This window comes from Puma concolor, chromosome D2 (assembly GCF_028749965.1).
Source record: "Puma concolor isolate L17-30 chromosome D2, mPumCon1.1.hap2, whole genome shotgun sequence".
NCBI lineage: Eukaryota > Metazoa > Chordata > Mammalia > Carnivora > Felidae > Puma > Puma concolor.
In genome coordinates, this window is record NC_141677.1 from 78635630 (window position 1) to 78662198 (window position 26569).

At 50.0% G+C, this 26569-nt stretch overlaps 1 protein-coding gene across 16 annotated transcripts in view; it reads right to left on the reverse strand.

The window, feature by feature from the left end:
* The window catches only part of FGFR2 (fibroblast growth factor receptor 2), a 104180-nt gene that overhangs the window by 26630 nt on the left and 50981 nt on the right, over positions 1–26569 (reverse strand). For 5 of the 16 annotated variants that reach the window (XM_086681040.1, XM_086681036.1, XM_086681028.1 and 2 more), the window contains 3 exons: positions 12897–13087; positions 10243–10387; positions 7996–8192 (listed from right to left, as the gene is read on the reverse strand). In XM_086681040.1, coding sequence (XP_086537166.1) covers positions 7996–8192; positions 10243–10387; positions 12897–13087 — 533 coding nt within the window. Of the gene's footprint in view, positions 1–7988; positions 8193–10242; positions 10388–11635; positions 11784–12896; positions 13088–26569 lie in introns of all 16 variants that reach the window. The other 11 variants (XM_086681038.1, XM_086681032.1, XM_086681026.1 and 8 more) reach the window with 3 other exon arrangements.

Here is a 26569-nt window from a genome sequence, read left to right on the forward strand (position 1 = left end):
ATTCAGGACTGGCTTTGGCCAAAGATGCTTCCCCAAACCCTAGCACCCTGCACCAAGGCCATGTGCTATGGATACAGAAGGAGGCTGGGGTTGTCAAAGACAAAATGGTCTGCCGGAAAGTTCTCCCACACAAAGAGGCAAAGGTCACCATTCACGGCAATGGGAACTTGCCCCTGAGGGTCACAGGCAACAAGAACCAACCAGACTTGGAAAAGTCAGTCTCGGGACGAGACGGTACAGGCCCCCAGCGGCCGCGGTCTGGCAAATCCTGCAGCCAGGACTCTCTCTGCGAGGCCAGCCGTGTAGTCTGTCATCATCAGACCCGCAGGAATTCCACAATTCCACTATCGCTGTATCTGGTGTGCTGCCATCGATGACGCTGAGGAGGGGAAACCCCACGGAGAAGTAAGAGGGGGCACAGTTCTGGGTAAAGAGGCATGTCCTCAAAACTCTGCTCTTAGCAGCAGCAAGGAATATAGGGTATGGCATAGGAGAGCGGCCTCCCCATGTGGGGCCTGAGAACACAACCTTTTTTTTTTTTTTAACTTTCAGGAATGCTATAGAAGAGATTGAATAGTGGCTAACCTTCGGGGGGAGAGAGAGAGAGAGAGAGAGAGAGGACTCACAGTTGAGGGAAGGGGCAGAACTCATCTTACCTCAGAACTTTCCAAGTTGTTTGAGTTTTATCACCAGGCATATGTATTTCTTTTTATGTTTTAGAAAAAGCACTTTTTTTTTTTTTTAACGTTTATTCATTTTTGAGAGACAGAGAGAGACAGAGCATGAGCGGGGAAGGGGCAGAGAGAGAGGGAGACACAGGATCTGAAGCAGGTTCCAGGCTCTGAGCTGTCAGAGCACAGAGCCCGATGCGGGGCTCGGACCCACGAACGGTGAGATCGTGACCTGAGCCGAAGTCGGGACGCTCAACCGACTGAGCCACCCAGGCGCCCCCAGAAGAAGCACTTTCTTTAACAATAAAAATATTTTTTAGAATGGTAGGGATCTGAATTGAGGAAGGTAGAACTGTCCCAGGAGGGGGGAAAACAGCAGAGCACACGTGCTTGACACACAGTGACTTCTAAAGGAGTTAGAAATGACCAGATCACATGGGCCGCCTGGGTGGCTCGGTCAGTTGAGCAACTGACTCCTGATCTCGGCTCAGGTCATGATCTCATGGTCATAGGATCGAGTCCGTGTCAGGCTCTGTGCTGAGATTCTCTCCGCCCCTCCCCTGCTCGTGTTCTCTCTCTGTTTTTCCTTCTCTCAAAATAAATACACTTAAAAAACAAAACAAAACAAAAACCAAAACAACGAGAGCATTGCTTTTGCAACCTTTCCCAGCACTACCGGGCTGGGTTTTGTGGCATCTTTGCATCCTTCCATGTGGGCACCCCAGTGACCGGGCTTGGCCTAGCAGCCAGCCCTGGTTGGTACCCTTCCTCTGCTAACTGCTTACGACACGGGGCTCCACTCAGGTGGTGGCTTTCTGACCAACGGCACCCGGGGACTACGTGCCGGTTCCAACGTTGGCCAACTGTGAGCGCCTTGGAAGTCGTGTAACCTTCCTAGACTAGAGTTTCCTACCCGTTGAAAGGAAACCAGGAAAGTTCCCACCCCACAGACTTACCATGAGGGGAAAATGAGGTCACACCCATAAAGCATTTAGTGCTGAGCCTGGCACTGGCAAAGAGTTCGGTTGATATTTGCTACCAACGTCGCGACTGTTTCTCCTAGAGCCTTTTCAGAATCCTTGGCTGCCCAGACCCAAGGGAGCTCAGGACCGGCAGCCCCTCCAGGGAACCTGGAAGACCTGCAGCTTGCGGGCGTTTTGTGTGGGAGATGCTGTCACACTGTGTGCTCTGGGAAGACGGGAACCCCACCGGCAGGGAAGGCTGACTGCAGGACAGGACGTGCCTTCCTAGTTTGGAAGATGAGACCCTCTGCTCACAGCCGGGATGGGCCGGGGCTCCAGCAAGTCAAAGAGCAAACCCAAGAAATAAAGGATCCAGGAGTCAGGGGTCGGTCCCGGGGCAGGGGGAAAGCGTAAGAACATCCTAATGACAAATATGGCTTAGGGGCTGCTGAAGAAAAGAAAAACTTACCAGTCAGAAGTTAACTGCTCTGCGGCTAACCTATGACCCGTGAGGAATCTTTGCCCACAGACCCATGGCAAAAGTTCACGTACATATGCAGCTTCCTCCGAACGATCTCCACAAGGTTTTCGTGTCAAAGCTTTTAAAACCGAAGCCCTCTACGAACTTTGTTGCTATCACTACTGTTCAAACTTTAAAACTGTGTTTACAGAAAGGGTTACTTATGGAGGTTTTGTGCCGATTAAGGGTAGAGGTTCCCATTCAATGTGCAAATCTGGAAAATACTCTTGTAAAAAGCACAAGGGGGAAGAAAGGTAAGAAAATGCCAGAGGTATATAAGAAACTACAGAATCTGATCACTCTGTCTGTGAAGGTGTATCTTAATTTGACCTCCATGCGTTTTTTACTGAGCTTTTAAAATCCCCTCTGGGACTGTAAACTCGGGCTGGCTTTCTCTTCACTCTGCTTCTGCTGAGAGCGAATGTGTTTCCGGGGCTGGGTACAATCTTCTGCAGGCGACTGATTCCTCCACGAAATACTGCGTTTCGCTAGAGTGTCTTTCCTTCGGAACCCTCAAGTAATCCCCACTGTCCACCTGTGAATCCCTGGACTAATTCAGGACTAGGAGACTATCGCTTTTTTTTTTTTTTTTTTTTTTTTTGCACAAAATCATTATCTACCCCATTGGATATTCTATCTAATTTAAAAGTAGTCCACCAATGGCGATAATTAAGTTACTGGCGAACAATACACACTAACACTCTCAAATAAACCGCCTTCTCACTCCTCAATCCTGGCAGGCACGATTCTAGCATGTATGTTGTTTTCTGTCTCCATTCAGTTCCCCCCTTTCCGGACTCTCTATAACACGTGCCATAAATCAAACTTCTAAAAAAGGTGCGTTTCGCGTATTTCCCTGGTATATATGGGAAACTAAGCAAGGAAGTGGCTTTCTTCTTTTCCTTTTAAAGGGCCGCCAAGAAAGAGTCATTTCTGTACACCGGAGTAGACTGAACAAAGGGAGGGTAGGGGGACTCACAGAAAACAGGGCAGATAGAAGCAAGGAGGAGAGGGGTGACACACGGGTGTCACTAATTCCTGACTCTGAAGCTGGGGATCCCCTAAACCAGAACATTAAGGCCCCGAGTTAACATACTTGTGCTCTAAGCCCTGTCCACCCCTCCCCAATGGCCAAACAAAATGTTTTCACCACCTCAAACCAGGCGGCTGGGATAAAGGTTTGAGGGGTTTCTGGGGTTGGATTCTGTTTCCCTCCATAACAATATTTAAGTCATCAGGCAAGGCGGTTTATCAGTTTTCTCCCTCACCAGGTCTCTGCCTCCCCCGGGCGGCAGCCCGGGATTCCATGAGTAAACCCATCAAAGCAATGACTCACAGGTCCTGGATGGGCTGGTGCTTCTTAGAAGATCCCATCAGCCAAAATCCAAATCAGATCTCAAACTGTCCTATCTTTCAGAGGCTGAGAGGAGCTAACAGCCCAGTGGGAACCAGGGAGGGCGAGGCACCCACATGGAAGGGAAGGTTCCAGCTAGCCATCCATGACTACCCTAATAACCCAAGCGTTTTCTGGAACCAGGGAGATTTCATTAGACCATCTGACTAACCAAAAGGTGGAGAATCTTCCAATATCATGACATTTAGCTGCTAGACAATGAATGAGCTTCTAGAAGTGGAACCCTCCTTCACAGAGTTCAGCGTGTTTAATACCCACGAAGGCACAGCCCCCAAGAACTGGCTCCTGAATCACATGCACCCAGCCGGTCCCCCCACAGCTTCTGTCCCGTTCGTGAGGTCCCTGGGAACATGCCACTTATCTCAAAGATATTGTTAAAAAAAAAAAAAAAAAAAAAGATGACCTTGGGGCACGTGGGTGGTGCAGTTGGTTAATCGTCTGACTTCAGCTCAGGTCATGATCTCATGGCTCCTAAGTTCGAGCCCTGCATCAGGCTCTGTGCTGACAGCTCAGAGCCTGGAGACTACTGTTTTTTTTAATGTTTATTTATTTTTGAGATGGAGAGAGACAGAATGTGAGCAGGGGAGGGACAGGACAGAGAGGGAGACACGAGATCCGAAGCAGGCTCCAGGCTCCAAGCTGTCAACACAGAGCCCAGGGCGGGGCTCCAACCCACGAACTGCAAGATCATGACCTGAGCCGAAGTCGGATGCTCAACCGACTGAGCCACCCAGGCCCCCCTGGAGACTACTTTAGATTCTATGTCTCCCTCTCTCTCTGCCTCTCCCCTGCTTGTACTCTGTTTCCCTCTCAAAAATAAATAAAACATTAAAAACAAGATGACCTTGATCTACCCATATCAGCAACCAAGAGGGTGAAAGCAAAGCCTCAGAAAAAGACCCTGGGGGCCCTTCTCAGAGGTGAATAGTGGCGGGAGTGTGCCCTGCATGCACATGTGTGCCCCTACCCAGGAGACGGTTTTATCTGTTTACGGCAAAAGTGAAATGTCCATCCTGCCCTATGGAAACTTCTGGCTCCAGAGAAGGAAACTTACGTACTCACCGAAAAACTGATTCACCAAACCCAGCAATACCACATGCCTCCTGAACAAACACCCTCCGTTTCCTCTGCACCCCTCCCCACGAACGCCCCGCTGATGTGTGCAGCTCACAGAAAGGGAAGCCCTCTCTTGAACTCGTGGGTGTATAAAGGCTGCTTCACAATGACTGTGGCTGTCCCCTGGCAGCCTGGGCACCTGCTCGAGAGCTGACAAGCTCATGAGGACACCCCCTCTGGGCTGGCCCCCTTGATCACGCTGATGCCAAAGGGAACAGGAGCAGGTGAGCAAGTGGCCGGCCTGGTGTCCGAGCCCCGGCACTGAAAACAGCACGAGCCCCTGGTCAAGGGACACGGGGAGACGCCGGCTGCCACCTGCCTCCTCCGACTAAAAAGTTCTCTCTTTCCTCAAGCATCAAAATGCATAAAGAGCCTCAAAAAACTCACAATTACTGGGAAATGAACACAAGGAACTTCTTCTTAGCTACTGGAGCAAAGTATTTTTGACTCAAAAAAAATAACAAACGGAGACATCCTGTAACCGTTAAGTCCGGTCCAAATCAGTAAATGTCAAGAAGGAAACACTCACAGTAGGATTAGAAGAAGAAGAAGAAAAAGAAAGAGAAAAAAAGGAAAAGGAAAAACATGACCCCTCTCGTTCTAAAAGGAGGACAGTGATTGATGGGGTTGAGTGAGATGCGGTGTGTGTGTGTGTGTGTGTGTGTGTGTGTGTGTGTGTGTGCGTGTGCACGTGCGCGCTGGTGGAGGGGGGAGGGTCAGGGCCAAGAAGCAAATACTTGGTCTCCATCATGAAGACTCTCGGTGTTACCTGCGTCATAGAGGAGGCTGGGCTAATACAGCATGAAAAGTGGCCTCGCAAGTAACTAGGAACAGCCCATCCTTAAGACATCTGGTTACAGGCTCACCTGTCGCCAGGGGAAAGTATGCTTGGCATCTCCGTGGCATTTTCTCTGTCATCAACATCTCTGCCGGCCTTTATGGGGCCTTTCACTCCAGCTACACTCCAATAACCCTCTTGTACCCAGATACCTGACAGGCACCTCCTCCTCTACCAAAGGGGCCGTGCTTCCTGACGGCGCATTCTTCGTAAAGAATTGCACAACCCATTTCGACATCTATGAGGAGCTAAGGTGTGTCAGCATCCCCCCAAATAAATCAATCTCTCAGAGATTTGTGCGCTTTCCTCTGCTACGAAAACCCAAGATCACTACATATGATGGCCCCCAAATCACCTTGGAACCACTGGTGAAGGTGACAGGCCGTATCTTGCACAGAACCTGGGTCGGACCAAGCCCTCAGGAAATTATGATAAAGAAAGGAAGCAGGCGAGGGCGGGGGGAGAAAAAAGGAGACGACCTAGTGTTCCCTTCGATCACACAGGGACATGAAGGAAGCATGATCAACCGAGGTGGAGACAGACAAAGACGAAAGGCCAGTCAGCCGAAGAGAAATGAAAATACGATGACTAGGGTTGAGTCAAGGAGATTTTAAGGGCAGCTGCCTCTTTTATATGTAAGTGAAAAGAGCACTGTAACAGCTGCAGAGAAAAAGATGATGAAATCATTATGGGAGAATCGTCTAGCTACACCAAATTGCAGGTTTCCTCCAGAAGGTAGCATTTTCCCCTGGTAGGAAAAAACAACAAATCATAGAGATGGGAACACCACTCCCTTCTTCAACTCCCTGAGGTCAGGTTCTCAAGACGGTGGCTGTAAGAATGGCCCGGAGGTTAACTGGAAAGGAGGAGGGAGGGGAACGGGTGGTCACAGCACCTGAATGTCACTGAAGGCGCCACCTGGCCATGTGAGAGTCACCTTCCAACTGGCCTCTCCCAAAGTCGGACAAGCAGCCCCATCATTATTTCCCTAGCCCCAAGAATGACAGTGGTGTGGTTTCAGTAACAATAGCATTCTTGGTGGCAGGAGGGACCCAATGGGCACCTTGATTTCCCTTGCTCTTAACACAATTTGGGCAATCACCTGCACTTGACACACCCTCCAAATGCTATCCTCGGCCTCTAGGAAGAATAAAGAACTGCTTGATACGTGGCTTCCAACGAGTCAACAAGGACCCATTCAGCCCGGAGCCCGGAGCTGGGTCGAGAACAGCCGGTGCCATGCCAAAACCGCGGCTGGCCAACTGGTTCCTAATCCGTCCTAATGCCTGATCCAGAAAATGTCATCGCCACCTGAAGTCCCGGGCGGGGCAGAGCTGGGATTAACCCAGAGTTTCTCGGAGTGCAGTTCAAAATCACCGAAGGACCTGCTTACACGCAATACAGATCCCTGGCCCCATTCAAGACCTACCGAGCTCGAATCTCTGGGGCTGAGACGAAGGAATCTGCAATTTTAACAAATGCCCTGTAAATTCTACTAAAGCGTGCACTGAAACAGAGCCAGTGAGTTGGCCATTTTACTTGCTGTTTCAAAAGAAACAACACCGCCCCAAATGCTTTGCTTGTAGACACTTTCCGTTCACATCTGCCTTCCCCTTCTGTCTTCATGAACACAGAGGAAAGGGTCAAAGCGTATCCTGTCCCACTCGCCTTTAGAGCCTTGGTTTAAAGCAGAGGTGCAGGGGCTCTCTTGCCCCGTCTCCCCAAAGCAAAATTAAACCAATCAGGACGCACACAAGAGCAAAAGGTGACCGCCAAAGACCAGACACGAGGCTGAAGACAATCTGTTGCTCGTTCAATACAACAATCATTCTACCACCAAATCCACAGCCACACTTGTGAACGATTAACAATAACATAATATATGCATACATTTCTATTTTAAGAATCAGAGAGGTCGAGCCAAAACCCAGTCAAGACAGACATCGCAGTCTGGTTTAAATCAAGCGGTAGTTCACATTCATCTTTAGGGCGTAAGTTTCTGACCTTGATTTAAAAAAAAAAAATAAGTCAAAGAGAACTAATGCCCCTGTCTTTCTAACTCGTGGCATAAGCCGGTCTCAAAAAAAAGCATTAGATCGCAGGGGACACAAGTGGCCTGTGGTTCAAAAAGACCGCTACACCTGAGCCTCAAAGACACAAGGGCATTGCCTCCCTGCGTTATTTCCAGTTCTGCTGATTAGCTCCGAGAGTCTCCCACCATCATGCTCTCCTGCCCTTGGAACTTGACTCGACTGACCCCCCCACCCCCACCCCGCCCCGCCCCGGGGCACCAGGACTTGACGCTCCAAGCCCCAAATACTAACTGGACGGCCACTAAGAGGCATGTTGGGGCCACTCACACAGTGAAAGCTCACAGGAGCAGATGGCATCGAAGCAGAGAAAAAGACCCAAGGGCTGGCTGGGACACGGGGTTGGAGTAAATTTCTTCAAACTCTTTATCTACTTTCTGTTACCTGTCTCCGCAAGGGGATGCGCTTGGTCAGCTTGTGCACAGCGGGCTGGCTGCTGAAGTCCGGCTTCTTGGTCGTGGTCTTCATTCGGCACAGGATGACCGTCACCACCATACAGGCAATTAGGAAGACCCCTATGCAGTAAATGGCTATCTCCAGGTAGTCTGGGGAAGCCGTAATCTCCTTTTCTCTTACAGGAGCTGGAGTGCAGACCACAGGGGAGGAACAGATAAGCAGGCCACAGAGTTAGGACACGGGCTTGATGCGCCCTGGCACAGTTAAACGACACACAAGGTGACGACCATTCCCAAGGACAGGTTTCCCTAATGACTCGAGGCTGCAGAAAGGCCCGGGCTACGGGCCTGCCGTGCACCTCTCTCTCCCCGTGAAGGCGAGCAACCAAGGGCTCCTTGTTTTACCATCAGGGCCCCCACGGCCACTCTCTCCAGCCTCAAGGGGCCTCTGCAATGCAGAGATCACGGTGGACTAGCTCCCACCAAGGCACAAAGAGCAGGCTACAAGGCTACATTCTGTTAGGCATTCGGGCACAATGCGACAGTTAACCACACCTACGAAAAAACGGACTGTCTTCCACGGTGGTCTCGGAGGCCAATCAAATTTAGAATTCTTAAATACAAACAGTGCCCACTTTTGCATCTGAAGGGATCACTCTTCTTTGGATAAAGCTCTTCCAAAGGAAGATGTGACAGGGTAATTTACCCCAGACGAACACACTTTCATATGAAATGAAATAAATATTCATCTAGTAGGGCTGGCCCGGAAAAGTTTCAAATTTCTTAATACAGTCCAGCCTGGTATTCCACTCAACAAATAAATGCATTTCATTTAAAGACCAAATTGCTTTTAGTATAGGATCGCTATGCCCATACCATGAAAAGCTGGTAATATTCCCTCATCGATTACCATTTGAAATTTGTGTCTCTGGTTATACTGATGTCACTACAGTGTTTCTCTTGAACACAGAAATGGTGTTCCACGTGGGTAGCACGTTCGTCTACCAACTTCCAATAAATGATATCCGCTCCCTCCTTCGCCCTCAAGGCTCATCAAGCTACAGGCAGGGTGTTTCCGAACAGTACTTTTCTCAAACTGTGTTCTTACAGTTAATGTGCGAGTACCGTCGGGCAAATTGGTTAAGGGGGGCCAACTACGCACCTGCGGAATGCAGTACTACAGGTAAAAAAGCAAGCTCAATGTAAGAGGCATCTCATTGTTTCAAAGCAAATATTCACAGAGCAGACTCATGACAAAAGGCAGAATGGATACAAATGGTATTATTTAAAGCTTATGCATTGTAACCAGAAAAATACTTGCATGACAGTCAAAACCTCCAGCAACACAGCACAAAATGAAACGATCGACTTATTTTGACGGGATATACAATAAGCATGCAGGTAGGCACGGCACTCTAAACATAAGCGATTAATAACTGCCGTGGGACATCACGAGCTGGCAAACCAGTCAGTCTATGCAGTTTCACAAAGGCAATGACAAAGGCACAGAGGCAGTAGGTAGGGATTATCAGGAAAAGTTCGACCAGGACAGAGATGTCGGTTAAAGATCCAGGCAGCAGCAATATGTAGGCAACGGGGCTTCACCGATGTTGATTTCTCCGCAGGGCAGAAATAACATCAAGCCCGAGATGGCAAGAGCATGCTTTGCAGGAAAAGCAAGCCGAGGGTCCACTTTATTGTAACACACGGCAAGCCACCGATTCCCGAGGTAGGTAACACACTGCTTCTGTACAACCTCTGTGCAGAGGTGGGGCTCCCCCGGCACCTCGGCAGACATCCATCTATTTACATACCATTAAAAAAGAGAGAGTGGAGCAAAGTAACAAAAGTACACATGGGATTTCAGCGAAATGGAATCTGAGATGAGAAAAAACTACTTTGTATGTTACAAAGTAATTTCAACGTCTTCCTTAAGGGAAACAGGGACGGGTGAGAATTTGTACGTTGACTCCGTGACTCACGATAAATGTTAAGATCCCTTTGGGTTTTTTAAGGATGAAATTTTACCTGATCATTCACGTGAGGGTGGGATCTCATTGTGAGTGAAATTTCCAAAGGCAACTGTCTTATCCCTGGGGGATCATTTTAGACATTTTTAAAAAAATCTCTATGCCGGGATAAAAGGGGCCATTTTCTGCGAACAGAAGCGGTGTTAATTTTGTAGCAATCAACCAAGAAAAGGGCAACAACCGTGGAGAGAAAGAGCAGGATGTACCTGGCAGGACTGTCAACCATGCTGAGTGAAAGGATATCCCAATAGAATTACCCGCCAAGCACGTATACTCCCCAGCATCCTCAAAAGTTACATTCCGAATATAGAGAACCTCAATCTCTTTGTCCGTGGTATTAACACCGGCGGCCTAGAAAACAAGGGAAGCAAGAGAAAAGGCTAGACGACCCAGGAATGATTGTGGAGGGGGCCGTGGAACCATGAGGCATCACACCGGGGGCTCCGGCAGGTGCTGGCCACCAGAAGATTCCGACTGCAGCCCGTCCACAGAGCCCACAACCGAGAGACACGGAACGACACTGAGCAGCTCACCTCCACAGGCCCCGTCACCACACCGGCTTCACCACCTAGACATGCATGCAATCAAACGCATGGAAAAATCAACCCACAGAGATCCATTCTCTTAGCCTTTGTTTTGCTTTGGATTTAGGGATGGTTTTCCAGAAGTATGGCGCCCAAAAGTCCAAGCTGGGTTCTGGTCCTGTTGGCTGCAGACTCCCACCTTGACAAAGGGATGGTTCTGTCTCAGTGACCGTGTTATAAAACAAAACACTGGACACGAGCCCAGGTGGACACCTGGCCTACCCTTCCAGCCCGGTGGGAACCAACCAGGGTGGAACTGCATGTCAGCTACCAGACTCCAATTTTCACTCCTGCGTAACCATTTGACTTACGTCGCATGGAAAGCAACAGAAGTAGGATCTTGGTAGCAGAGAAACGGGGTGGGTTTTTTTTTTTTCATTAATATCAACATTCAAGTGTGGGTCGTGACAAACTAAGGAAGGCAACCTGTTGTTGCCTTTGACAGGGTCCAGCAGTGCACCGATTAAAATGGACTATGCTCGACGAGGGGACGGCGAGATCAAGGGCAGTATCTCACGAGCACCAGTCACGCCACCAAGAAGTAATATTCTGCTGGAAAAATCACACAGTGCCGATATTTCTCTACAAATCTGCGGCAGGAGAAGGTAGGAATTCGGCTGATATGCAAACGTCACAAATTCAACCAGGCATGCCGGTGTGTATTTAAAATGCAGAAGATGTACAGCGATGGGGAATGTGCACCCCGGACAAGGTTAACCAGAAGAAACGACTTAAAAACTGGGTGGGGGGGTGGGGAGTGGAAGGCAATCTTTGGAAGAAATTAGAGCAACATTTTGAACATTGTGGGCATTTTTCCATGGCTACTGGCATCATACCAGCTGCATCACCAGAGAAAGATTATTATGAATATACCAAGGCCACAGAGTATCCTATAAGCTGCCTGCAGTCTCTCAAAGCACCAAGTCTTTTCAGCTTCTATATCCAGCCTTCTTTAAAAAACAAAACAAAAAAACAAAAAAAAACAAAAAAACAAAAAAACACAGAACGTTGTTACCTTGCTGTTTGGGCAGGACAGTGAGCCAGGCAGACTGGTTGGCCTGCCCTATATAATTGGAGACCTTACATATATACTCCCCAGCATCCGCCTCCGTCACATTGAACAGAGCAAGCACTTCTGCATTGGAACTATTTATCCCCGAGTGCTGGAACAGACACAGGAGAACAATATAACGGCCAACCAGGAGGAACTTTGTACCGTCTAGGGTCCCACCACCAATGCACCACAAGAAAACAGCCTCCGTTAGGTCTAAACAGCTGCCTCGACGGGTTGTGGGTTCAGAAAGGTCAAAGTAAGCCAACGGGTGGACAAATGGAAGTGACCCCGTGGAGAGGGATGGAAGGGCGTGATGGATACCCAGCAGAATGGACTGGTAGTTCCGGGTTGGTCGTTTTCTAGTTCTTTTGAGCACTGGTATTCTCACTGGTTGGGAGGTCTTAGTGGAGCTACCTATGGTTCTACTGGAAGACTGTTCTTTTTAAGGACGTTCTCTTATGGGCACCCAAATGCGGGAGACACGGGAGGCAGTGGCTGAGAAGAGGGTGTACAGACTTAGCTGCCGCTGGCTATCACCATCCTGCAGAGTAAGACAGATCTAAAAAATAAAGAGGCTGATGCCATTAACATGGGGACTTGCAAGGAACCAAATTACGAAACACAAGGAGAAAGTTTCCTTGTTCAGCACCTCACTAATGCAAAACCACTTTCTGAAGGTTAGTGTCTAAACCACATTTGGATGGATTTCAAAGGGGAAGGAGTTTTCTTTTTAAAGCAAAATGTAAATGGTTTCTAAAAGATGGCTACTACCACCGGGCCCTAACCTTAACCCATCGTGTTAAGAGAGAACGACATCGGCGTTAACGATGCACACTGGTACAATGCCTAGAGGTTATAAAGCTCGTTCCGTGCACACCATGGCGTAGACCCTGCACAACCACCCTGTCAGGGACCTAGCAGCACAATCCCCGCTTTTATGGATGTGCGGCCGAGCCTAAACGTCTCGTCTGAGATCTCAGGGCTGATAAATAGATGAATTATTCTGACTCCAACTAGAATAGCCCTGCCAGCACCCCGTGGGGTCCCTTCTGCAATTTTACTAGCAAGTCTAATAATCTGCTCATTCCCGAAACACACTCTCTCCTGGCCGGTCCAATAAGAGCATCATTTTCTGACACCAACAAGAAATCAAAGAACCGGTCCCCGAGTCCACGACGGAGACCCCAGGAGTGGGGTCCCTTCAGATTCAGAAAGTCCTCACCTTCAGAACCTTGAGGTAGGGTAGCCCGTCGGGTCCGTATTTGCTGCCGTTCTTTTCCACGTGTTTGATCCACTGAATGTGGGGCTGGGCATCGCTGTAAACTTTGCAGACAAACTCCACGTCGCCTCCGACCACGGTGGAGGCATTGGCAGGCAGTCCAGCCTGGAGGATGGGCCGGTGTGGTGATCGCTCTGAGGGAGAGAGGGAGGGAAGGGGGAGCGGGGACGGGGCAGGGGGAGGTGGGGGAAGACGGATAAATGAGTTGTGTTGTCCAGAAGGCTGCTCGTGAACGCAAGCCAAAAAGGCCTCAAGTCTGCTGGCTGACTCCTTTGAAATAACACCGCGGCCCAATGCATAACAAAAACGACTTCAAAGGAGCCTGCTGGAGCACGACCCTTGTAAAAAGAATACTTATTTAGAAAACAGAGAGAAGAACTGCTTGTATCTCAAGTTATTGGTTGTCCGTGGCCACCTACCCAACAAGGGAGAAGGTTCTGACAATCGAAAGACAACGGCAGGGGAACGGGGGCCCCTTCGCGGGTCCCACTTGGGATCATATCGGAGACTCACGCTGACCATAAGCTTCATGTCGCAGGCAAGGGACAAGACAGAGGCGCCCTGAACACCCAAATGGCTCCCAGACACGGTAGCTCCTGAAACGTCTCTAAGATGCTCTGAGAAGACTTCATTTCTTGTTTTTTTTTTTTTAATTTTTTTTTTTTTTCAACGTTTATTTTTGGGACAGAGAGAGACAGAGCATGAACGGGGGAGGGGCAGAGAGAGAGGGAGACACAGAATCGGAAACAGGCTCCGGGCTCCGAGCCATCAGCCCAGAGCCTGACGCGGGGCTCGAACTCACGGACTGCGAGATCGTGACCTGGCTGAAGTCGGACGCTTAACCAACTGCGCCACCCAGGCGCCCCAATTTCTTGTTTTGAAAAGAAAAACTGAACGCTCAAGCTCCAAGTCATGAACTCCTGAATGAACAACCAGATTCATCTCTTTTCAATGGATTTACTCCATTTTACTCTTTATTCACCCATACGTGGGGGAGGGGCAGAGAGAGAGAGAGAGAGAGAGAGAGAGAGAGAGAGAGAGAGACAGAATCCGAAGCGAGCTCCAGGCTCCGAGCTGTCAGCACAGAGCCCAATGCGGGGCTCGAAACTCACGGACGGAACGCGAGATCACGACGTGAGCCGAAGTCGGACGCGTAACCGACTGAGCCGCCGAGACACCCCATAAATAGACATCCTTTATTCAGACGCGGCACCCAAAGAAACAGACAGACATCAGTTCCCCAATCCTGGTGATGTGCTTAGGCCACGTTCGAGAAAGCCCCATCGAGGGTATGCTTGCCACCCTCACGTGCCTTGCCTCTCTCTCTAGGAAAAGAGTTCTCAACAAAAGACATCCCTCGTCTTACACCTGGCAAAGTTCCTCTCCGGCTTAGAGGTGGTCTGTGCGGAAGTCCCACAGAGGCAACCGTGTCAAGGTTCGTGAGACGTTGTACACAAGAGTCCCCAAGAATCTGGTAGTAACAGAGCAGCCTGCTGTGTGATCCTGTCCACAAAGGCCCTAGGATCACAAAGTGGCTGGAATCCTCCTACGTGGCAGTTTGGGCAAGAGCCACACGTACCCAATCCCCCATCTGTCGACCCACAAACGTATTACCCCGTACACCTCACCACGTGTACATGCACGTGTGAGTCAGCCTCCTTATCTCTGTCCACACCGCAGATACCACCAGCTTAAAAAATGTTGAACCCCAGCTTAAAAAATGTCCAAGGGAAATAAGGAGATCCCAGCCGACCCGCCACCCCAAGGATGCCTCCACCCTGCACCTGGGTATCCCTGTGCACTGGGCTGGAAATAGCAAGTTAGAAGGATAGATATCTAAGTGCTTCTATATTTGGGCCTTTCAGATGAAAATATCATTTAGTGGAATTTGTTGGACACGAGCCAGACCATGTGCAAATTGATTTTACTGCACAAGCCTGTTGGTCTTTAAAAACGTAAGAAAAAGAAAAAGAATAGAGAAAGAAAAAATGCTAGTGGGTTACTCTTAGCACATTTCATTCCAGAGTCTCCCATCACTTCACAGACACCTACGTTTTCACATTAAAAAGATAAGGATTGCAGAGCCTCCAAAGAAGTCATTCATTTGCCTGACATTACCCTGTAGGCTACGCAAAGAACCCAGAAGTCCTAGTTTTGTGGGCAGAAAATCTCAAAGCTGGGATCCCTTCAATCACCAGAAACCCTCCCTCTTCGGCTGATATGTCATCCCAGGAATGGGCCACAGCAAGCCTCCCGGTCAGGTCTGGCGGCCAGCTGGATGCCACGGGGACCCGGCTTGCAGCTGGCAGGGACAGGTCTGGTTTAAATCCCGGCTAGCCCCATCCACGTGAGAAGAACAGAGTGAAGTCCACACGTGCACTGTCCTCGCCAGGCCTCCTCCCAAGAGACGCAGCGGGAGGGGATCTGTCCTCCGGGCCGGATGCTGCCAGCCAAGCTCACGAAATACGCTCCTTTTCTACATACCGAATGTTGAGGAGGTTTCCTCGTTCCCAGAGAGAAGTGACTTTTAGGTATCAATTCATGCTCTGGCTCGGCGTTCCAGTTTTGTGTACATGTGCTTGTGTGTTTTCAAGATAAATATTTACAGTGGACCGAAATATTTATTCTCGGAAACAAAGGTACTGTAAAATCTTAAATGTCATGAGCCAGATCAGCTGAATTTCAAACCGAGTTCTCCGTCTTAAACATACTTGTTTCTAATAAATCGTTTCACAAGCAAACATTGTGCACGTAATACCAAATAATGATGTCCTGTGAACAATGGTTGCTTTCAGACCGCCCGGCATCTCTGGCCTGCGCCAGCCTTCAGCAGGGAATGTAGTCACTGGGGCAACACTGGCAGGGCCCGCTACAGACCTGCAGCCTTGTTTTACTTGCGGTCGACGTGCCGCTGCGTTCCAGTTATTAAGTTATTCCATTGCTATCTTGACTATTTTCACCAAAAAAAAAAAAAAAAAAGCCTCTGCGATGCCTTAATGTTATTGCATTTGCAAATTACAACACGCCAAAGTTGCCGGCTTGCAGTCTCGAATTTATCCTCTCGAATTTTCTCACCTTATACAAAATAACCCCTTAACCACCCCCCCACCCCCCACCCCCCCGCGCCGGCTCCCTCCGCCCTTTCTCACTTTGGGTACAAAAACCGGCAAGCGGGATCGCTCTGTAATCGAAACCTTACACCGTCTTCCAAAACTTATTACAGCTGCCTTCGGTATAAAATGAAACCTTAGAGAATGTTATTTAAAATGTTTTTAAAAAGTCAGTAGGCCTCATGTTTCGTTTCTCCACATCAGGCTTTGATTTCCTTTGCAACCTCATTCTCTGCCCTTAAACAAGTCAGAGAGCAGGCCCCAAACATCTTGGAAAAGGTCCCGGGATGCCAGCATCTGCAAAGCACAGTACGGCTCATCTCAGATCCTGCAGCCATCACTCTTCCCTGGTGTCTGTCAGACCCGTCCGAGCGGTGGTCAGCAGTAGGGGGGAGGACAGAAATTAGAACAGGAGTTCTCACCCTGGGGTGAGAGCGGGACACGGGCAGTGGCTCCCGCAGAGGCGAGACCTCCGTGGCCAGGCCCCGGTGGGCACCTGGGAAATACCACAGGAACAGGACAGTGATGGTGGCATGAGGACCCTCCACAGCCAGTGTGCTCTCCCCCAACCTCAGCAGGCCCTGGGCAGAGCAAACTCCTCAGGTTCCCAGAGCTTTGCACAACAAGCCAATGTAAAAAAAAAATAATAATAAATAAGTCAATGAATTATCTCTGGATTAGGGAATAAAACTCAGAGCTGGCCCATCTGTTTTATTATATTTTTTAATGTTTACTTATTTTTGAGAAAGACAGACGGTGCACGAGCAGGGGAGGGGAAAAGAGAGAGGGAGAGACACAGAATCCGAAGCGGGCTCCAGGCTCCGAGCTGTCAGCACAGAGCCCGACACGGGGCTCGAACCCACGAACCGTTAGATCACAACCTGAGCCGAAGTCAGACGCTCAACCCCCTGAGCCACCCAGGCGCCCCTGGCCCATCTCTTGTTCTTCTACATGATAACAAAAATCACAGCTTCTCCACCAGGAAGGATTTACAGTTTGGGGCAAGGTTCTCTTACAGCATGTTTAACTCTCTGATCTTATAGAAAACAGATTCTTTTTTTTTCCCTCTCTTTGCAGGGGCAGTGAAATAAATATATGGTAAACAGAGAAGCTGATGAGCAGCTCACCCCTGTGCCCTTATGGAGGTTTTTAAAAAAATATCCATTCTGAGTTGAGCAGGTTGCACAAAGACAGTGCCCGGACCTGGAACGGGGTCGAGAACCTTCAAAAGAGCAACTCTAAGGCCCCTGCGTGAATTCCGACTTGAGACAGGATGGAAAGCACCCCACAGGGTGCCGAGAAGGCAGCTGGCTGCACTATTGGAACGAGGTCCCATCAAATCAGTGCATAGTAAACACAGGCTGATGCGCTTTAAAAAACACATTCTCTCCTCCGTGTTTTCGCTCATCCCCCCGTGTCAAGAGCTCCGAGTGAGTCCACTTTCCCAAAGCAGAAGGCCCAGCGGCTAGGAGTCTCCACTTCGAGACTGACCTTCTCAAGTCCTGCTCCAAAGCTCGGAGCCACAACCAGAAAGAGCGGGCAGAAAAACAGCCTGCTTCGCTCCACGAGGTAATTACGGTGAAAGAGAGAAAAATACCTGAGTGACAAAGAATAAATCTTTGTTAATTGACCACTGAAACTTTATAACATGCCAGTCCCTCCTCTGGACATAATAATATGTTGGCTCGTAAGAGATCTACAACTTTTGCTCTGACATAGCAAAGGCCATAAAAAACGTCCAGCGAGCATGTCTACAGGCTCAGTAAATACGCATCCCGGGGATCAGAAGGAGACCAGGTTCTTAAATTACACCTATAAATTAATCAAGCCCAGAGCTGCTGGTTTCCCAGCACACATTGGTCTCCTGAGCATTTCTCCCCAAAAGTGCAGCCGCGCTTGCCACAAAGAACCGTTTCGAAGCTGCTCTCTCAGCAGCAGAATGCCAAGAGGCTCAAATCACATGGAGTGCCCCGTATTGATCTGGAAATAGCACGTCTCCTGCTCTGGGGCACCCACTCACTCGCAGGGTGTGGAGAACCTTGCCTGCTCCGTCTTAAAATTGAAATCAAAACGTAGCTACCCTTCGTCTAAAATAGCAGTTTCTGAGCCACTCCAAGGGGTCTGGATGGGGAAAGAACGTTCTACAACTTGGAGGACAAGTGAAAACACCAGAGAATGCTTTTCCTAAAGCTCAGCCTCGCTTATTCTCTGACGAGTAGGCAGTGGTCGCTTTTGTTGCATAAAAACACACTAAACCAGTTGGCATGAGGTGATCAAAGCCCTCTGAAGTCTGAGGCGCCCATTAGCCTGCTAAAGACCTCGTGCCAATTACAATTAGCAGAAGGAGCGCATTGCCTTGTCAAGACTCTACCTGATGCACTCATCCCAGACGGGACAGATCTAGTAGGGTTCCGAGTTTTGTGTCCCCGAACTTTTCTCCAGCCTCTCGAAATCAGCACAAAGGGAGGTCAGAACTAAAACTGATCAGGAGGAAAAGGCCAGGTTTGGAGGCAAGGCAAGGCAAGGCAAGGCAAGGCAAGGCAACAGGAAGGAAGGAACACACTTTTAGAAACAGTCCAAGTACCTGTAGCTCTTCCGTCACCTTCCAGAACACAGGAGTGGCCTGGGAGACGGAGCACCCAGAATAACTTTTTAAAAAAGAAAAAAAAAAAAAAATGCACGTTTGTAGGAGGTCACCAGTTTGTTGCTCTTTCTCTGTCCTCAGCTTAGCTTAGCCTCATTTGCCTCTTGCCTGATTCTGGAAGTCTCGCAGAACTGGGCTGGGTGGGGATCTAGCTTCCTCCAAAACATACGCATTTCTCCTACAGAGACACCAAAGTCTGCAGACCAAGCTCGTCCAGGGAAAGCCCGAGTGTCTCCCCTCCAGAGCCGAAGTCCCTCGGTGACTTCTGGGGGCCGCACCACGTGAAATGCTAGAAGCAAAACACCACTAATTCCTTTGTGCTTGCTCGATGAGGTGGACGGCGGAGTGAAGTTCTGGCCGAGGCTGGGCGGCCTGGGAAGACCAAAGCAGGTGGAGGCAAAGCGCCTTCCCTAATTAATGTCACAGACGGTATTATGTGGCTGGGGGCTGAGTGGCTTCTACCAGCTGGGTGTCAATTTAGGTCTTCTTGGGCGAATTACAGGAGGAGGGCTGTGTGTCATTTACACCCCAAATGTTACCCTGAGCTCTGTGCCTTCCAGAGTGAAACCGGAACGGTAGACGCTCAGGTGACCATAAAGTTATGTCAAAGTTAGATTCAAAAGCGGCCTTCCTGGGCAGCTCAGTCGGTTAAGCGTCCGACTCTCGATTTCGACTCAGGTCCTTACCTCGCGGTTCGTGAGTTTGAGTCCCACACCAGGCTCTGCACCGCCTGCTTGGGATTCTCTCTCCCTCTCTCTCTGCCCCTCCCCTGCTCTCTCTCCCTCAAAATAAATAAACTAAACAAAATTCAAAAATGCCTTTTCTTTAGTTAAAAGGAGACGTGGCTCTGGGATGATGAAAAATTCTGGGGATTAGACGGTGGCGATGGTTGTATAACCACGTGACTGTATTTAATGCCACTCGACTGTACCTTCAAAAGTGGCTAAAATGGTCCATTTCATTGTTATGCACACCTTGCCACAATTTTTTTTAAAAAAGAGAGAAGCGGCAAAGGTGACGCGATCACAGAGTGAACAAGATCGATTTCTAGGGTCACGGAAAACCTACCTTCTCAGTTAGTTAAGTGTATTTATCTCGTCCCGTTTACTGACAGCTTTTCTCTGCCCTGACACAAAGGACTCCGCACAAGGCCCCTCCCCATCTTGTGCTTGGTTTTCACGCTGATGCAAAACTCAGACGTCAGTCTCCCCAGGCTCGCTCCAGTGGCGCTGGGGTAAACACAGCTGAGCGCGGTCACGCTGGGAGCCACATCACAGAGCCTCAGCACCACGCCACGAGCCACGGGGGGCAGGGGGCTGCGACATCTTTCAGGAATGCCAAGATTATCAGCCGGAGTCTGCATAGCTGGGTTTCCTCCCTGGGAAGAGTATGATGGCGATGTTTTTTCAAAGTCCCGGAATTAAACATACCTTTTGCTGAACTCCCAAAATCAGAGTATCTTCTCTCAAACAGTTTGCCAAGAAGCTAAAAATCAAATCACTGGGGAGTCCCCCAAATACAGCCGCGCTCACAGTGAAGCCTTTTATGTCGAAGGTATTTCTGTCGACACCAAAGAGGGCCCGGTTAGTCTACCTCTGGAAATCTGTCCCAGAAAAATGGTCACCCGGGTGGCCAACAAATGGATGTGTGCAAAGCTTGTCACGGTGGCCTCTTCTGTAACGGGGAAAACAGCCTAAGTCTCCACCCAGGGGGAAAATGATTAAGTAAATTACACTCTATCCAAGACAGAAGAGCATACGGGTCACTAATAATAATGAAATAATCGATATGTACAGACACGAGAAGATGTCTACAAAAGTAACGTTCGCAGGCTTCATCAACTCTCCTCATTCAAAAGGCCTTAATTTAATTCTAGAGGAAGTCAAGAAAACTCTACCACACTTACCTCTTAGATGTTTTATTTTGCTCCTGGGGTGGTTCAAACACAAGTAAAAGCTTTCAGCCCATCTGAGCAAACAAGAAATGCCTCCCTTTGGTACAAAGTACACGAAATGATAAAACCTCACTGGTCTTCTTAGAGGCAAACTCAGACACTGAAAATAGAAGGGATTCTGGATACTCCTTGCCGGAAGCATCACCAAAAGAGAAGCTTCCAAAGGGTCACCGAGCTCACGGAAGGCTCCACTTCTCACTTTCTGAGCCAGATGAGATGCCCCAAGGCAGCCTGCAACCCTCCCTACCAAACGTTCGGGGACAGTGTCATACATTCTGTTGGCCAGAAGGTAAAATGCAAAGGACTAAATCCTTGACTTTTCTGCCCCGGTCCAGAGCGTAGACTGAACCCGATAAAATGAGGAAGGACTTCCTTTTTCAGAGAAAGCACAACTGCCCAATGGTCCTTCCAGGATAACATCCGATGCCTGTCTGGCGAAACACCACTTTTTCTTTTTGAGGGGAACTATGTCCGGGGCACAATGTGGCCCATCGATTTGCATACTTCTTTGGGATAGAAGTTTGTGTGAGAGAACCCTAGAAGGAGGAGGCTCGGCGAGAAAGAAAGAAAAAGTGTTTCTATCGAGATCCAGGAATCTCCATCGATACCTACCACCTCACTGTGGCACTCTGGGATCTTCTGTGCTGTGACCGTCAACTGACTGTCACCCCGAAGGCCAGCCACAGGCTGCTTTCCCAGACAGGATTAACCAATCTAGAGGGCTCTGCTCAAACCCATGAGGTTCTCGCCTCCTCAACCTCTCTCTTCTCAGAAGGAGAAGCAGGAAATCTTCCCCCTCACAACACCAATACCCCCCCACCCAGCCATCTCTTCCCCACCTCCCACCTGCGTTTGATGTCACTAATGGTGGAAAGATGCGACAGGAGCTCTGGAAGCCGCCTGTCCCCGTGGAGCCTGCCCTCTAGGTTGGGAGCCCTTCTTCTTACAACACGGGGTCATTTCTGCCCTGCCCGCCCCTGACTGTGAAAACACACCAAACACAAACTCAGCACACACAGCAGTGGGCTCTTCTCAAGGAAGGGGAGTCCAGAGAGGCACTCGGTGGAGGCAGCATTTAAAACAGGAAGAAATCTGATATTGCCAGATTTACATTTTAATGAGAGTTGACTGTAATACTTCCCAACGGGGGTCTCCTGGTTTAAAAAGGTGACTGGAAATGGAGGCCGTACGGAGTTTGGAGAGAAACCCTGAAGAGGTCCTGCTTCAGAACTTGCTGCGTTGGGGCGCCTGGGTGGCTCCGTCGGTCAAGTGTCCAACTCTCGATTTCGGCTCAGGTCACGATCTGGCGGTTCGGGAGATCGAGCCCTGCGTCCGGATCTGCGCCGACAGCACGGAGCCTGCTTGGGATTCTCTCTCTCTGCCCCTCCCTCTCTTTCTCTCTCAAAATAAATTTTCAAAATTAAAATTAAAAAAGAAAAGAACCTGCCGTGTCAAGAACCACAAACTCCAAATGTTAAGTAACTCGACAAGCCGTTTTTTCCATTATTCTAATTCGGCACACACTGGCGGCACAGTTCGAGCTCATACTGGGCACCGTGACTGGCATCCGTGGACTTACGTCTTCGGGCCGGGACTCCTCGCTGACGCTGGGACAGCAGCAGCTTTCTCCCCACGCCCTGCCCTGCCCTACACTTCCCTCTGGGTACCGTCGAGAGATCCCTCTTCTCACAAAACTCTGTAAGACGGTAACTTGTCTGTAACGCTTTCACATCCTCTTTGCCCACACCGTAGACCCAACGCCAAAGGTGAGGCAGGAGATCAAATATTAACCTTCTCCCCCAGCCACCTCAGCCGGGACCCCTGCCAGAACCGAAAGCAATCCACAAGGCTTCCTTCCTCAACTATGGGGCAGAGGGCAACTGACGGCTTGCGAAGAGCATGGCGAAAACACTGACATCACCGCCCACGGTGCCTAGGACGAGCAACTTGTTTCCGGTAGTGGTGCGAGAGGAACGCACTTATTTGCTGGCCCGTATGTTGGGAGTGAGGCAGCTGCCCGCCGACCAGCTTTTGCCCCCTGAAATCCCGGTTGTGAAGCGGGTATAAACATCTGCTCCGTAGTAACCAAAAGCTCATTGAACAGTAGCTCAAAAGCAGTTTTGAAATCTCCGCCCTGGAGGAAAGGAGAGGGGAGGAGGGACCACTCCTTCAACCAGGGCTGCACTGAATACACCTGTCTCGGCCCAGAGATCCAAGAGGAGGTGTGGACCACCTCATGATTGTGACTAAGAGTCAAATCCTATGGTCCTATTCTTTAAAAGCACTGCCCCAGGGCGCCTGGGTGGTTCGGTCGGTGAAGCTTCTGACTCTTGAGCTCAGCTCAGGTCATGATCTCACAGTTTCTGGAGTCGAGCCCCACTCAACTCTGCGCTGACGGTGGGGACCCTGCCTGGGATTCTCTCTCCTTTCTCTCTGCCCCTCCCCACTCGCGCTGTGCTCTCCCCACCCCCCCACAAAGTAAATAAACATAAAAAAAATAAATAAATAAAGCACTGCCCCCTACTACCTCATCCCCCTCCAGGGGGGGCTAGGTTTCCACCCCCACTTTACAGACAATGGAACTGAGGCTCAGAGGCTCCTGGACTTCTGACGCCACAGAGCTACCGAAGCTGGAAACGAATGTGAACGTCTCCACCGTGTCATTCCCCGCCGAGGTGCGTCCAGCAAGGGCTGGAGCGTCATGAGGGCTGAGTGGCCAACGGGCAGGAAGAAGAGAAGGAAATGCGGCAAAAGGACTGTGCTTCCTACTCAACCCTGCTGGGCTCCATGATTCTACATTAACGAAACAAGCCTACTTATAAGCACAGAGCTCGCTGTGACGTATTACCTAGCATGGCACCCCAGCCCCCTGTCAACAGGGGGCTTTCTATCCCCCTCCGGCGAGATTTCACAACTCTAGAGCTGGCACGCAGGACCAAAGTCAGGGTAGACACCGCGTCTTAAACCCAGACAGAGCAAGAAAAGGAAAGAATCGGTTGGCGGCAAGATGAATACGGAAAATCAAATGAGGCCTGGCCAGGAAGCGTCTAGGTCAAGATGCTTCAAGTTCAGAACCCCCAGGGGCTCTGTGGGACTGAGGCTGGTGGACGCCAGGGAAATGCACACACGTGGCAACTCAGAAAGTGACAGCCCGGCGTTCAAGGCGCTAAAATCTCTGGGTGCGCTGTTTTGTGTGGTTAATGCCACCTAGGGTCGCCCCTCATCAAACAGAGAAACAAAAGCTTTCGTCTAGGAGCCACGGTGTGGCAGAAAACACGGACAGAGTGTGGTCTTCTGTCAGGAACGAGTGAGCAGGAACGATCCTAATTTTGACAGTTTCGGTAATAACACCAACCAGTTAATCAACGAGGCCACCATTTCATTTACGTAAACGCTACTTTGTTCCCAACCCGAGAAAGATTCCACAGTTCATCCCGGACAAGTGTAAGGGTCCCCTGAGGGACTCGAACCTGCCTCGGTCGCCCTTCTTCTGCTCAGGGATCACACTGGAGGCTTTGTCTTCCCAGGACAGAGGCTGCCCCAAGCAGTAAACAATTTACGCAATTTCTCCTTCTCCCACTGGGGATGGGCCGCCAAAGGCTCAGAGTGCCAGGTGTCAGCCTCAGAGCCAGGCTTATCAGTCAGTGCCTGGAATAACAGACTCTTCATTCCTCCCGAGTACACACCGGAGGGGGGAGGTTAGCACTGGGACAGATTCCTTCAGCTTTCAGGCCCCGTCCCATCACGCCCAGAGCCCAGTTACAGCAGATTTATGTCACGGACTAGTCGACAGCAGCCTTCTGGTCTCCCGCTGAGCAAGTCAGGGCTGGTGAGGTGGCCTCAGTGACCCTCCACCCAGCCAGAGGGATGCTTGGCCGCTGACTGGCTCCCAACTGTCTACTGAGACACTATCTAGCGGTTATAGTGCTCTTGTCCTAGGGGAGGAGAAATCTCTGGAAAGTCAGATAGAGGGTAATCAGCAAATCCAGAGGCACTCACTGTTTCCAACCTCTGCCCCCCAAATGCCCAATGCCAGGTGAAAAGCTCAAAACTTACGGTCTCTGGGATTGCAGAACTGGGACACCCAAAGGGAGAAAAAGTTCGTAACTCAAAGCCAAAGGGTGTCTGAGGAAAGACAAGCAACTCACCCATTTAATACCTTCATCTCTCTCTCTCTCTCTCTCTCTCTCTCTCTCTCTCTCTCTGTTATTTTGCAACAGAGCTGAATGTGGGGTGGGGATAACAGCAGTACCTTTTCAGAGTCCTGCAGTGGTCCCTGCTGGTCCACACCACAGGACACCAAAAACAGAGACCTCCATGTGTGGTGCTTGGAGCATTAACCTAGGCTTTGAGGACACCGGATGGAGACCCCAGATCTAGGGTTCAGTTCTCGGCAAATAAATGCCTCACCGCCCCCCCCCCACTCCCCAATTTGATGTTCCTCAACTGTAAGAGGGCTGACAGGTGAAGGCAGAGGCCAGCTTGAAGAACCCGGGGCTCTCAAACACCACGATCTTCCTCTGCATCCTGATCAGTCCTGGGACAGCCCTGACGACCATGTTAACCAAAGGTGTAACCCAGCAGGGGCCCCACCTGTTGGTCCCAGCACGGCATTCGGTTTATTTACCAGAAGGTCTGATGGGGTCTAATTAAACCTATTAAAAATGCCCTTTTTTTAAAGTTAACTTTGAAAGACAGAGAGGGAAGTGCAGAGAGAGGGGGAACAGAGACTCCCAAGCAGGCTCTGCCCTGACAGCAGAGAGCCGGATGCGGGGCTCGAACTCATGAGCTGCGAGATCACGGCCTGAGCTGAAGTCAGACGCTCAACTGACTGAGCCACCAGATGCCCCCAAAATGCCCTCTAACCCTCCAAAGAGTCCCGGTTTGAGGGGAGAAAACCAGCATTTGTTGTTGGCCCCAGGATGCCAATTCGGTGTTTTCATCTGTTAACCCAACTGATGCCTCATAACCACTGTCGTGGGTTGAACTATGCCCCACCCCCACCCCTCCAAAAAGAGGAGTCCGTGTCCTAACCCCTGGAGCCTGTGACTCTGACCCTACTTGGAAACAAGGTCCTTGTAATTAACTGAGGGATCTTGAGATGACACTACCCTGTTCCGAGGGCAAGGCCTGAAATCCAGTGACAGGTGACACCTGTGAGCCACAGAGAGGAAGGCCACCGGAAGGCAGAGGCAGACGCCGGAATGACAAGTCACAAGCGGAGAGCTGCTGACGGCCACCAGAAGGCCACCAGAAGCCGGGGAGAGGCGTGAAACAGATCCCCCCCACCCTGCCGCCCCCCCTGCACAGTCTCCAGAAGGACCCAACCCCGCTGAAACCAAAGGTTCAGGATGAGTCCGAGGCCACAGCTTCCTGGGGACAGAGGCCCCGCCAGAATCCAGGACTGCGGCGTCCTCCGAGGCGCGATGGCCAAGACCCGCCGGCTCTCTGAGGAGGGCCTGTTTTACTATCGGCACAATTACTCAGAAGCGGTGCTTCACGCTAATTTTCCCCTGCAAGTAAATGGCTGAAAAATAATGGTGTCAATTTTAGTGAGGATCAAGCAAGGCTCCCAAAAGAGCGCCCATAAACAAGAGCCCTTCCCTCACACACGACAATGGCTGGCCACTTCGTGCCCGAGCCACAAGAATGTCACTTAAATTACACGGCTTTTACGTGGAAGTCCTTATGGGGAATGCCGTTCCAAGGAAGGATTTCAATAAAAAGATCTCACCCATTTTGATGCTTAGTAATATCTGAACCGCAACCCTATGTAGCATAGCAACAAAAGTAAACCCTCGGAGGATGTGAACGAGAACAGGACTTGACTTTCGCTGGGAAAGAGGCTCCGGTTTTTCCGGGAGACGCGGACGTGACCGAGAAGCGGTGATCACGGGGTGGAATCCTG